General features: G+C 49.3%; 1 protein-coding gene across 3 annotated transcripts in view; it reads right to left on the bottom strand.

Moving 5' to 3' along the window:
• The window catches only part of WDR33 (WD repeat domain 33), a 180782-nt gene that overhangs the window by 122972 nt on the left and 43251 nt on the right, over nucleotides 1–14559 (bottom strand). For all 3 annotated transcript variants that reach the window (XM_075340837.1, XM_075340838.1, XM_075340839.1), the window contains exons 3-5: nucleotides 8164–8232; nucleotides 7705–7809; nucleotides 7496–7591 (exon numbers count right to left, since the gene is read on the bottom strand). In XM_075340837.1, coding sequence (XP_075196952.1) covers nucleotides 7496–7591; nucleotides 7705–7809; nucleotides 8164–8232 — 270 coding nt within the window. The remainder of the gene's footprint in view (nucleotides 1–7495; nucleotides 7592–7704; nucleotides 7810–8163; nucleotides 8233–14559) is intronic.

Below are 14559 nucleotides of genomic sequence, written 5' to 3'. Positions count from 1 at the left end.
ACTGTTTCCTTTTTGGACCGATCTCCCGCTACCATCAACGGGCGGGAACGTGGAGTGTCGCCTTCACGTACCCCCTCCTGCGACGCTGGATCCTGGGCTGGACGACTGGTTCCACAGACACAGATTTTCCAAAGCCCAGGGTAGAGGCCTGTGCCCCTATAGCGCAATTCCTCAGCCCCTCTTTGCAGGCTCTGAGTTGAATATGGCACCGGTGTGACCAGACACAGCAAGCTGACTGCTATTTTCACTGCCTGGACTGAAGCAGTGTTTTAAAAGGAGAGATCCCCCCCTGACTGGTTTCCCAGACAAAGGGAGAAAAGACGCTGCAGGGAAGGCTCCCAGGACATTTACAGTATTTATGAGAAAGTCCCTTGCTGAGTGCAAGTCCTGCACACACAGTGTTAACTTTTCTCTAGCTTGCCGGCTGGAGGAGGGGGGGGGGAGTCACTCCTGTTTGCAGAAAGTCCTGCAGATAATTTCCCGGTGGCAGGGGGAGGGCCCTGGGCTCAGGGCCTCACGCTGTTTATTTGCTCTAGCAGAAAAGCCGGCTGCTAACCACCAGTGACCAGCTGTGTGCTGACTGGAGGGAGAGGGAGGAAAACTCAAACTCCCTTCCCGCTGTTTTTTACTACCCACAGCAGGGGGGGCACACTGACTTCATATTCAGGCCATCGGCTGATTCTGGTGAGGTGCTTGCTTCACTTATAGCTCTGCTGAGCATTGCTCCCCCTCCTGGCATACACCTATTAGGCACATGCAGAATTCTAAGGGCACTAAGAGTGCTAAGGCCCACGTAGTCTATTATTCAGCCTGCACTGCCTGCCACGCTGAGCTACCACGTAAAACACACCTCTTCTCTCTGTGAGTCCTGTGCCCCTATAGCCCCCCCAAGACCCCCTGCCACGACCGCCGCAACAGTCAGTCCAGAGCCTAGGGTTCCCAGCCCACCGGAATGGGCACAGTTTCTGTCCCAATCCATGGAAAAACTGTCACAGAACCTGGTGCTGGCTATGCAATGTCTTCCTCCACACCCTTCTGGGTCCCTGGACGGAACGCAGCCTGAGGATAGCCCCATGGAGGATCCTTCTGAGGTAATCCAGGCACATGCTTCACCGGTTGCAGGGATCAGGAAAAGAGCACACGGCCGGGTGTCTCCAGCGGGCTCTCCCTCGGGAGCACACAGGGCAGGCTCTCCCACACGCTCCACGGCTTCGAAAGAGCTGGAGGAGGGAGAATGCTGTTTGTAAAAGGAGGATTCCTTGGTTTCAGCCTCCCCAGATGATCAAACTGCAATAGACTCCCTTATAGCAGCAATCAACCAAACTCTGCATGTGGAGGATCCCCCATCCACTACCACTGACCATGCGGTCTCCTTTAAGAGGCCAAGGAAACCCCAAAAGGTTTTTGCTGATCACCCAGAGTTTTAGGATATCCTCACAAAGCAAAGGGAGAAGCCTGACAGGCGCTTCGGTAACCGAAAACTCATGGAGTCCCGGTACCCTTTTGCCTCACCTGCCCCTAAGGGCTGGGCCGATCCGCCCTCGGTCGACCCCCCCGGTCTCCTGCCTTACCACAAAGACGCTCCTGTCTTTACCCGATGGTTCCTCCATCAAGGACCCGACAGACAGGTAAAGCACCTCGCCCGCTCTGCTTTTGAGGCTGCGGGTTCCTCCCTCTCGCCCTCCTTTGCCACTGTGTGGGTCGCAAAGGCGATCTCGGTCTGGGCAGAATCCCTTAACACTTCGCTTGAGGAATCCCAGTTCACTCATACCTTCACAGAGGTAACAGCTCAAATTGCCGCTGCGGCGGAGTGCCTCATCCAGGCCTCCATGGACGCTGCTACCTGCGCAGCGTTTGTCGCCTCAAATACCACAGCCATCCGTAGAGCTCTCTGGCTCCGACAATGGTGAACGGACTCTGCCTCCAAGAAGTCTCTCACGGGCCTTCCCTTTTTTCCAGACCGATTGTTTGGCGAACGTCTGGACAAGCTCATTTCTGACGCCACGGGAGGAAAGAGTACCTCCCTCCCCCAGCTGAAGTCCAGGACGTCCTTCACCAGACGTTCACAGTCCTCGTTCCGCTCCTTTCGCAACTCATTTGGTTGGTCGATATCCCGTGCTGTCCCAGCCACCAGCCGCGGACTACGCAGGGACAGACCTTCTCAGCTCTCCCCGAAACCCACTTCGTCATGGCAGCCTAGACCGAAACAGTCCAGGACTAGGGAGACTCTGCCACGACGTTTTCCCCCCTCATGACTCCTTCGGCGCCCCGGAAGACACACTCATTGTAGGAGGTAGACTGCGGTTCTTTCAACAAATCTGGGCTGCCGCCTCAGACGACAAATGGGTGCGAGACCTTATGTCTTCCGGTTACCAGGACCCGACCCCCGAGTCTGTTCTCTCTCTCAAACCCTTTAAAGACTCGAAAACGACGCAAAGCTTTTTTTCTCAGCAATCCACTCGCTGCAAACAGCAGGAGTGATAATACCTGTCCCAGTCGACAAGAAGTTCGGGGGGGTTTTATTCCAACCTCTCTGAGGTCCAGGATGGGTCAAACTGACCCATCCTTTTTGGGGACCACAAACACCTAAACAAACATGTGCACATACGGAGATTCAGAATGGAGTCCCTAAGGTCCATTATTGCATCCATGGCCGAAGGGGAATTCTTCGCCTCCATAGATATCAAGGACGCGTACCTGCACATACCCATCGCCCTAGATCACCAAAAGTTCCTCCGCTTCGCAGTTCAGGACTCCCACTTTCAATTCGTAGCTCTACCCTTCGGCCTTGCCACCGCACCAAGGGTCTTCACCACAGTCATGGCGGCCGCCATGAGCGTCCTTCACGCCAGGGGAGTAATCGTTCTCCCTTACTTGGACGACCGCCTCATCAAGGCCCCCTCCTTCCGCGACTGCTCAACCAGCGTACAGATCACTGTGGACACCCTATCCCACTTAGGGTGGCTAGTGAATCTGTTCAAATCATCCCCGATGCCATCACGATCCATCACCTTCCTGGGCATGTCCCTGGACACCCGTCGGGGCTTGATCCTTCTCTCTCAGGACACGGCGATCACTCTTCAACGAGCGGTACGCTGCCTTCTACGTCCTCCGTCTCGCTCCATTCGATTCAGCATGAAAGTGCTCGGCAGGATGGTGGCAGCTATGGAAGCAGTACCCTTTGCTCAACTGCACCTCCGCCCACTGCAGCTAGCCCTTCTAGCGGCCTGGGACAAGAGCCCCTTCTCCCCGGACAGACATCTTCACCTGACGCCTTCAGTCAGGTACGCACGCCGCTGGTGGCTTCGGTCCTCATCCCTATCGAAGGGGAGATCTTTTCTACCAATGAACTGGCTGGTCCTGACCACGGACGCCAGTCTCCTAGGCTAGGGAGCAGTGTACCGGCACCACACTGCTCAAGGACGTTGGACGCCCCAGGAGTCTTTCCTACCCATAAACATCCTGGAACTCCGCGCGATCTTCCTCGCGCTCAGGGCATCCTGCCCTCTGTTAGTGGGTCATCAGATTCGAGTCCAATCGGACGAGACAGCTGTAACCTACATCAATCGCCAAGGGGTATACCTGCAGCAAGGCAGCTTATCTCAAGGCCCACAGGATCCTCAGCTGGGCCGAATCGACAGGGTCAGTGATATCAGCGGTACACATACTGGGAGTAGAGAACTGGGCAGCAGTCTTCTAAGTCGCTAAGGCCTGGCCGCCGGAGAGTGCTCTCTCCACCCAGAAGTGTTCCTACACATCTGCACTCTGTGGGGTACACCAGACGTGGATCTAATGGCCTCAAGGTTGAACGCAAAAGGTACCCGCGTTCATAGCCAGGTCACGCGATCCGCAGTCCATCGGCGCGGATGCTCTAGTCTGCTCCTGGCTCCACTTCCGCCTGCCTTACATATTTCCACCCCTACCTCTGCTGCCGCGGGTAATCAGGAAAATCAAAGCAGAGGGAGTCCCGGTGATACTGATAGCACCGGACTGGCCCAGGCGCGCCTGGTACGCCAAATTAGTACAAATGCTCGTAGACGTACCGTGGCGCCTTCCGGACATCCCAGACTTGCTGACCCAAGGGCCCCATTTCCCATCAGAACTCCAGAGCCCTGAAGCTGACGGCATGGCCATTGAGGCCTGGGTATTAACAAGAGCAAGATTCTGCCCCGCGATTATCTCCACCATGATCAGCGCCCGAAAGCCTGCTTCATCCCGCATTTACCACCGTACGTGGAAAATCTTCCTTTCATGGTGCAGGGAAACTAATGTCCAGCCTGTGCCTTTGGCCATCCCCAGAACTCTCGATTTTCTGCAGGTTGGCTCTCAGTTCCCTTAAAGGGCAGGTCTCAGCGCTCTCAATCTTCTACCAATGCCGCCTGGCTCAAAAAATGCAGGTCAAGACCTTCCTCCAGGGCGTTTCCCATCTAGTTCCTTTATACAAATGGCCACTGGAACCATGGGACCTCAATCTCGTTCTGGACGGTCTCCAGAGGTCCCCCTTTGAACCTCTCAAGGAATCCTCCCTTGCTTTTCTGTCCTGGAAGGTAATGTTCCTGGTGGCAATTCCGTCCATCAGACGGGTTTCGGAGCTAGCAGCACTCTTGCCGCAAGCCTTTTCTGATTTTTCACCAGGACAAGGTGGTTCTGCGCCACCTTCCGGATTTTCTTCCAAAGGTTCCTACCCCGTTTCATTTGAACGAGGACATTGTTCTGCCTTCCTTTTTGTCCACACCCAGTTCATAGGGTGGAAAGGTCTCTGCATTCGTTAGACCTCTTAGATATTACATATCCAGGACAGCCCCTTTTAGGAAAACGGACTCTTTGTTCGTCATTCCTGAGGGGCCTAAGAAGGGACAGGCAACTTCAAAGGCGACTCTGGCTCGCTGGATTCGCTCTGCGATCCAGGAAGTCTACCGCTTGCAACTCAAGCTCATTCCTAGTGGGCTACGGGCTCATTCCACGCGAGCAGTTGGCGCTTCGTGGGCCATTCGGCATCAGGCTTCAGTGGAACAGGTGTGTAAGGCTGCGACCTGGTCTAGCCTACATATGTTTTCAAAGCATTACAGAGTCCATGCCCAGGTTTCAGCTGAGGCAAATCTGGGTAGGACAATTCTGCAAACGGCAGTAGAGCACCTTCTCTCAGTAGGTGCTCCAGGCTGTCTGGGACTGGTTCCTAGTCCTTGGGTTGCGTTGTCTTGTTTTTATGTTTCCCACCCATGGACTGCTTTAGGACGTCCCATGGTCCTGTGTCCCCCAATGAGTCGTCAGAGAAAAACGGATTTTTGTGTACTCACCGTAAAATCGTTTTCTCTTAGCCATCATTGGGGGACACAGCACCCACCCTGTTGCCCTGTTGGGCCTTGGTTCTCTCAGTACCTTATTTGGTTATGACTTTTTTTCTCATGTTTCTCTGTTGAGGTAAGTTTTTACTGGCTTTTTCTCCTACTGCTTGTGTACTAGAACTGAGGTTGCCGGGCCAGGGGGTGTATACTGCAGAGGAGGAGCTATGCTTTTGCATCTACTTAGTGTCCTCCTATGGATAGGCAGCATAACTCCCATGGTCCTGTGTCCCCCAATGATGGCTAAGAGAAAACGATTTTACGGTGAGTACACACAAATCCATTTCTATGTGCGGCCCATATACCCAGTCGAGTTTGAGACCCCTGATCTAGATCATTCGGACATCATACTAAGTGAGCGGGCTTCTAATTTTTTTTTTTTTTTGCAAAAATAAACACCTAGCGACAGATTCCCTTTATGAGGTTATGAACACTTAACAAAAAAAAAAAAAAATCTACATTAAGAGCTAAGTGTTAGAGGGAATCGGTCACCAGATTTTTCCCTATTAAACTAAAAGAATCAACTTCTGCAGCTCCCGGGCTGCAGTCTATGAAGGTGCACCTTGGCCCCGACTCCCCTTCCAGATCCCAAAAATAACTTTATAAAACTTGGCCCTTAGGTTTGCCAATTACCTGTGTTGGCCAGATGGGCGGGCTCATTTTCTGCTCCTTTTTCCCCCCTCCTGTCGCTGATTGCCGTCCTCCTTCCTTGATTGACGGGATGACTCCCTCAGTCATCCTTCTTGTTGCATTTTCAAATCTCATTTTCGAGATTATGGGTGGGTACGAGCATGGGGCTGGTGAGGTCATGCACAGCGCCAAACTCACCAGCGCCATGCTCGTACCCGCCCATAATCTCGCGCCTGCGCATTTAGCTCACCGGCGCGAGCGAGGGCAGCCATGTTTTCTGCTCTGCCCACGATATGACAGAGCGAACTGCGCCTGCGCGATCCGACCTAACTGCACAGGCGCGACATTTGAAAATGCGACGAGGAAGATTACTAAGGGCGTCATCCTGTCAAACAAGACAGGAGGACGGCGATCATCGGCAGGAGGAAGGGGGGGGGGGCAGAAAATGAGCCCGCCCATCTGGCCAACACAGGTAATTAGCATACCTAACGGCCAGGTTTTATAAAGTTATTTTTGGGGTCTGGAAGGGGAGTCAGGGCCAAGGTGCACCTTCATAGAATGGAGCTGCAGAAGGGGATTCTTTTACTTTAAAATAGGGAAAAATCTGGTGACAGCTTCCCATTAATAAGTGTCAGTGTGTAATCTTAATTACGTAGAACTCATTTTTAGCCCCTTCCTAGCATTTTTCACACAGACAATAACAACAGGTAGCAAACAATAAAAAGGGGTTTTACACGAAATTTAATGAAAAAAATACACATTTAAATACTAAACATTTTTCCAAATACCTTTATTAAGCAATAAGCTATTCTTTATGTAGTGCACTCTGTCAGGATTTTAAACATGGCCCCTGCTAGGACATGAGCAATATGATGGACAGAGAAGCACGAGACAGAAGTACTAAAACTGTCAGGCTGACTGATGGATGTTCATTCTCAAATCAGCCAAGGAAAGGTGTTTATGTCTTTTCCTTTAGTTCATTCCACTAAGTGTCCTGTTGGGTTGACTGACAGGTTGCTGCTCCAAGATTGCCTCTGCCTCGTGCAGTCCCACTACATGTCCTCTAGGACGGATTGTGATCAATGGTAGTAGCCATTTTGGAATCCTGACAGATTGCAGTAGGTAAAGAAGAACTGATCAGCGACAGAAGCAGGCCCTCTAAATATGTGAAAGAATTAAAGATTATCAATAATTTTCACCATATGTAGCAATACTGTGGTGTGGCTGTGTAATGTACAAGCAAGCAAAAGATCATTTGTTCCACTAATACATACAAAAAAAAATAAAAAATGTTCAAATCACAAGCCCTTATATATGCATATGCGGACAGAAAATTAAAAAAAAATAAATAAAAATATATATGTTATGGGTATCGGAAGAAGGGGAGGGGAAAAAAAAAAAAAAAAAAGGAAATTGGTAATGGCAGGAAGTTTTGAAAAGTTTAATAAAACATTTGGGTTTTACACAAATAAATAATGCCATGTCAATGATATGTGACTTTACACTTAATCAGAAAAGCTAACCTGTAAAATGGTCTCAAAATTAAATGTCAGCCCATTCCATAAAGTGAATTCTCCACTTGAAGCTCCAGTTACTAAACGGCGGCCTTCAGGGGTCCACTACAGGGGGAAGAAAGATTGTAATTTTTACTTTTACATTCAGGCTAATAATCTGCACACTAACTCAAGGTAAACACATAAGCAAACCAAAAATATAAAGGCCAAATACATACCCGTACAACAAACACGGGGCACTTCACTTTATTAGTAGATGTACGCACAAACTTTGTAGTTACAGCATTGAGAGGATTATTCAACATCCCAATGGGAGGCACCAACTGTAAAATGAAACGAGGAAATTAATTCAGACACATCTCACGTTATACATTTTCAGGCAAAACTAATTAAAAAAAAAAATAAATTCCACACAAATCCAAATTCTCCTAAAAAGTTTTTCAAATAAAGAGATTTAGGATTTAAAAAAAATAAATAAAACATTCGTTTTTCACATGACTAGGCAACACACATTACTTTCTGGAGCCGCCATAATTTAGAGGTTGTGTGCCCAAAAATGTATACAAACATATGAGGAGAAGAGAGAAGGAGGAAGGGGGCGCGGACACCACACTTGCAGCTCAGTGGGGGGGGGGGGGGTTTATAGTTCACAAAAGTTAGGGGTGAGTATAACTTACATCATTATAATATCCGGCATCCGGCTGAATGGCTCTCATGTCTCGTTGATCTCTCTGCCATACGCGGTTCTGATAAGATATAAAGCAAAACACATGGTCAATCCGCGGTTCTAAAAAGAGCAACTGAATGTGAAACATACACAAAAAAAGTATATCTATATCCATCACAAGAATTCCTCCCTTAATATATACTATGACCCAATTCTATGTTCTACTATGGTAAAAATAAAAATTGTGTGTCCCAGGAGGTCAGTCACTGGCTGTATAGGAATATTATATTATTTATATATATATATATGTGTATGTGTGTATGTGTGTGTATGTGTGTATGTGTGTATGTATGTGTGTGTGTGTGTATGTGTGTATGTATGTGTGTGTGTGTGTGTATGTGTGTATGTATGTGTGTATGTGTATGTGTATGTGTATGTGTATGTGTGTGTGTGTGTGTGTGTGTGTGTGTGTGTGTGTGTGTGTGTGTGTGTGTGTGTGTGTGTGTGTGTATTTGAAGTTTGCAGGCTCTAACTTATTTGCATCTTATCAAACCTGCAGGGGGTTGAATACTACTTGTAGGCACTGTGTATATCTGTGTGTATATACATACATACATACATACATACATACATACATACATACATACATACACACACATACATATACACATATATACATACGTACACACACATGCACGGTGTCTACAAGTAGTATTCAACCCCCTGCAGATTTAGCAGGTTTGATAAGATGCAAATAAGTTAGAGCCTGCAAACTTCAAACAAGAGCAGGATTTATTAACAGATGCATAAATCTTACAAACCAACAAGTTATGTTGCTCAGTTAAATTTTAATAAATTTTCAACATAAAAGTGTGGGTCAATTATTATTCAACCCCTAGGTTTAATATTTTGTGGAATAACCCTTGTTTGCAATTACAGCTAATAATCGTCTTTTATAAGACCTGATCAGGCCGGCACAGGTCTCTGGAGTTATCTTGGCCCACTCCTCCATGCAGATCTTCTCCAAGTTATCTAGGTTCTTTGGGTGTCTCATGTGGACTTTAATCTTGAGCTCCTTCCACAAGTTTTCAATTGGGTTAAGGTCAGGAGACTGACTAGGCCACTGCAACACCTTGATTTTTTTCCCTCTTGAACCAGGCCTTGGTTTTCTTGGCTGTGTGCTTTGGGTCGTTGTCTTGTTGGAAGATAAAATGACGACCCATCTTAAGATCCTTGATGGAGGAGCGGAGGTTCTTGGCCAAAATCTTCAGGTAGGCCGTGCAATCCATCTTCCCATGGATGCGGACCAGATCCCTTGGCTGAGAAACAGCCCCACAGCATGATGCTGCCACCATCATGCTTGACTATAGGGATGGTATTCTTGGGGTCGTATGCAGTGCCATCCAGTCTCCAAACGTCACGTGTGTGGTTGGTACCAATCTATGAAGATTGTGCATAATCCATGCCCAAGTTGCGTTTTAGAACGCAGCGATTTGCATGCTGCCAAATCGCTGCGTTCTAAAAAGCAACATGTCACTTCTTTTGTGCGCTTTGCATGCTGTCTCCATTCTGTCTATAGGGAGAGGCAGCAGCCAGAACACACGAATTCTGCAGTCGCCAAAGTTTCAGAACGGAGCTTTTCAGCTGCGCTCTGAAGCGGACATACAGTGACAAAACGCTGCGGTGCAGAGTGCACACACACGTGGGCACATAGCCTTTGCACTCTACACCACAGGCCTGACATAGTCATATGGAAAAGTTTGGGCACCCCTATTCATGTTAACCTTTTTTCTTTATAACAATTTGGGTTTTTGCAACAGCTATTTCAGTTTCATATATCTAATAACTGATGGACTGAGTAATATTTCTGGATTGAAATGAAGTTTATTGTACTAACAGAAAATGTGCAATCCGCATTTAAACAAGATTTGACCTGTGCAAAAGCATGGGCACCCTTATCAATTTCTTGATTTGAACACTCCTAACTACTTTTTACTGACTTACTAAAGCACTAAATTAGTTTTATAACCTCATTGAGCTTTGAACTTCATAGGCAGGTGTATCCAATCATGAGAAAAGGTATTTAAGGTGGGCACTTGCAAGTTGTTCTCCTATTTGAATCTCCTATGAAGAGTGGCATCATGGGCTCCTCAAAACAACTCTCAAATGATCTGAAAGAAGGGAATTTTGTTTACTTACCGTAAATTCCTTTTCTTCTAGCTCCAATTGGGAGACCCAGACAATTGGGTGTATAGCTATTGCCTCTGGAGGCCACACAAAGTATTACACTTAAAAGTGTAAGGCCCCTCCCCTTCTGGCTATACACCCCCAGTGGGATCACTGGCTCACCAGTTTTAGTGCCAAAGCAAGAAGGAGGAAAGCCAATAACTGGTTTAAAGACCAATTCAATCCGAGGAAACATCGGAGACTGAACCATACCACATGAACAACATGTGTACCCGAAAAAACAGAAAAACCCCGAGAAAACAGGGCGGGTGCTGGGTCTCCCAATTGGAGCTAGAAGAAAAGGAATTTACGGTAAGTAAACAAAATTCCCTTCTTCTTTGTCGCTCCATTGGGAGACCCAGACAATTGGGATGTCCAAAAGCAATCCCTGGGTGGGTAAAAGAATACCTCATGATAGGGCCGTCAAACGGCCCTCTCCTACAGGTGGCCAACCGCCGCCTGAATGACTTATCTACCTAGGCTGGCGTCTGCCGAAGCGTAGGTATGCATCTGATAATGCTTGGTAAAAGTAAGGAGACTCGACCAGGTGGGTGCCTGACACACCTGCTGAGCCGTAGCCTGGTGCCGTAATGCCCAGGATGCACCCACGGCTCTGGTAGAATGGGCCTTCGGCCTTGAGAGAACCAGAAGCCCAGTAGAACTGTAGGTTTCAAGAATTGGTTCCTCGAGCCCCCGAGCAAGGGTGGATCTGGAAGCTTGCGACTGTTTACGCCGACCAGCGACAAGGACAAAGAGTGCATCCGGGTGGCGCAGGAGCGCCATGCGGGAAGTAGAACCTGAGTGCTCTCACCAGAACCAACAGATGCAAATCTTTCTGAAATTGATGGACTGGACGAGGACACAAAGAAGGTGAGGTGATATCCTGATTGATATGAAAATGGGATACCACCTTAGGGAGAAATTCCGGAACCGGACGCAGAACTACCCTGTCCTGGTGAAGGACCAGGAAGGGAGTTTGTATGAGAGCGTTGCTAGCTCGGAAACTCTCCTAAGAGACGAGACCGTTACTAGAAGGCCACTTCCCGTGAAAAACGGGAAGGGAGACATCCTTCAAAGGCTCGAAAGGCGGCATCTGGAGAGCAATTAGAACCTTGTTCAGATCTCAGGGCTCTAACGGCCGCTTGTACGGAGTGCTGAGAAGACAAACTCCCCGTAGGAACGTGCGTACCTGAGGAAGTCGTTGTTTCTGAAAAAATACAGATAGCGCTGAGACTTGTCCCTAAAGGGAACTGAGCGACAACCCATTTTCCTACCTAGATTGCAGGAAGGAAGGAAACATAGACGATGCAACCGGCCAGGGAGAAACACCCTGCGCCGAGCACCGAGATAAGAACATCTTCCACGTCCTGTGGTCAATCTTGGCGGACGTTGGTATGCTAGCCTGTCTCATGGTGGCAACCACGTCCTGAGGTAATCCTGACGACACTAGGTTCCAGGACTCAATGCCACACCATCCGGTTGAGGGCCGTAGAATTCAAATGGAAGAATGGCCCTTGAGACAGCCAGTCTGATTGGTCTGGTAGTGCCCCCGGTTAGCCTACCGTGAGGCACCACAGAACCGAGTACCACAACATCCTCGGCCAATTTGTAGCGACGAGGATGGCGCGGCCGCAGTCGGTCTTGATCTAGCGCAGTACTCTGGGCAACAATGCCAGAGGTGGCACCTAAGGTAGCTGGAACTGCGACCAATGCTGAACTAAGGCGTTTGCCGCCAGAGCTCGATGATTGTGAAACCGTGCCATGAAGCTGGCACATTGTTGTTGTGCCGTGACGCCATTAGATCGACGTCCGGCCTCTGTCAGCGGCGCCAGATCTCCTGAAACCCGTCCGGGTGAGGAGACCATACTCTTTCGGCCACACCTCAGCGACTTAGGAAGTCAGCTTCCTAGTTTCCACACTTGGGATGTGAATTGTGGATATGGTGGATGCCGTGTCTTCCACCCACATCAGAACCTGCCGGACTTCCTGGAAGGCTTGCCGGTTGCGCGTTCTTCCTTGGTGGTTGATGTATGCCACCGCTGTGGAGCTGTCCGACTGAAGTCGGATATGCTTGCTTTCCAGCCGCTGTTGGAAGGATTGTAGGGCAAGATACACTGCTCTGTGTTCAAGAACATTGATCTGAAGAGTGGACTCTTGCTGAGTCCACGTACCCTGAGCGCTGTAGTGGAGAAAAACTGCTCCCCACCCTGATAGACTCGCGTCTGTCGTAACTATCGCCCAGGACGGGGATAGGAAGGACCTTCTTTTTGACCAAGAGGTGAGAAGAAGCCACCACCGTAGAGATTCCTTGGCCGCCTGAGAAAGAACGACGACTCTGTTGAGGGACGTCGACTCCTCGTCCCATTGGCGGAGAATGTCCCATTGTAGTGGACGCAGTAAAACTGCGCGAAAGGAACTGCCTCCATTGCTACCATCTTACGTAGGAAGTGCATGAGGCGTCTCAATGTGTGCGACTGGTTCTTAAAGAAGAGCTTGCAGCCCGTAGTGAATGCTGTTTGTCTAGCGGCAGCTTCACTATCGCTGAGAGAGTAAGAAAGTCTATGCCTAGATATGTTATCGATAGGGTCGGGGTCGGATCTGACTTTAAAAAGTTGATGATCCACCCAAAACTCTAGAGAGTCTCCAGCGCAACGTTCGGGCAGTGTTGGCATGTTTCCTAAGAGAGTGCCTTGACAAGTAGATCGTCTAAATACGGGACCACAGAGTGACCCTGAGAGTGCAGGACTGTGACTACTGCTGCCCTGACCTTGGCGAAGACCAGTTGGACTGTCGCTAGCCGGAAGGTAGAGCTACGAACAGAGGGTGTTCGTCTCCTATAACGAAGCGTAGAAACGCTAGTGCTCTGGATCAATCGGCACGTGTGGATAAGCATCCTTGATGCCTAATGATGCTAGGAAATATCCTTGGGACCTTGAGGCGATGACATGGCGGAGGGATTCCATCCGGAACCGCCTGGTGTCCACGAGCTTGCTGAGCATTTTTAGATCCAGAACGGGACGGAACGGCCCGTTGTTATAGGTACCGCAAAGAATTTGGGGTAAAAACCGTGACCTTGTTCCTGAAGAGGAACGGGGGTCATCACTCTTTCTGCCTATAGAGTGCACCCTGTTTGCAGAAGAGCAGCGGCCCGGCCGGGAGGTGGAGAAATTCTGAAGAATCGAGTTGGAGGACGAGAAGTGAGCTCTATCCTGTACCCGTGAGACAGAATGTCTCACACTCAATGGTCATTGACCTATGGCAGCTAAATATCGCCAAGGCGGGAGAGCCTGCTACCGACCGAGGCCGCAAGTCATGAGGAAGCCGCCTTGGAAGCGGGTTTTCAGACTGTCGCTTTTTTGGGCGAGACTGAGCCCGCTAAGAATCTTAGCTCCTCTGATCCTTTTGAGTCCACCTTGGACGAGGAAAAATGGGACCTGCCCGAGCCTCGAAAAGGCCGAAAACCCCGACTGCCTCTTGCTCTGTTGGGGTTTGTTGTGTCCGGGCTGAGGAAAGGATGAATCCTTACCCCTGGACTGTTTGATGGTTACATCCAACGCTCACCAAACAGTCGGTCAGCAGAAAAAGGCAACTGGTTAGGCAACCTTTTTTGGAAGCAGAATCTGCCTTCCATTCACTTAACGAGCAGACCAGGCTCTGCTTAAAAACACGGAGTAGCGGAGGCTACCGCCGCACGGTTCGCAGAGTCCAGGACAACCTGAATCGCGTAAGAAACAAATGCAGACATTTGAGAGGTTAAGGATGCCACCTGCGGCACAGATGTACGTGTAACCGTGTCAATCTGTGTAAGACAAGCTGAAATAGCTTGGAGTGCCCCAAGGGAGAGAATGCCGGAGCCAACGGTGCGCCGACAGCCTCATAGATGGCTTTCGACCAGAGATCCATCTGTCTGTCAGTGGCATCTTTGAGTTTGCAGTTCCATCTCCCACTGCAACTATGGATCTAGCTAAAAGCCTGGAGATTGGAGGATGCCGCTCGGGACATTGGGTCCAGTCCTTGACCAAGTCAGGGGACAGGGATAACGTGTATCCTAAGCCGTTTGGAGAAGCGCTCTGAAGGCAGAGTGGTCCAGAAAAATACGTGAAGCTGACTCCTCCACTGGAGGAGCTGTGAGAAATAACCCACATTCTATAGATGGACGCTATAAGATTATTTACTATGG

This window comes from Anomaloglossus baeobatrachus, chromosome 3 (genome assembly GCF_048569485.1).
Source record: "Anomaloglossus baeobatrachus isolate aAnoBae1 chromosome 3, aAnoBae1.hap1, whole genome shotgun sequence".
NCBI classification, from domain to species: Eukaryota; Metazoa; Chordata; class Amphibia; order Anura; family Aromobatidae; genus Anomaloglossus; species Anomaloglossus baeobatrachus.
The sequence above is the reverse complement of the archived record's forward strand: the minus strand, read 5'-3'. Positions and strand labels throughout refer to the sequence as shown.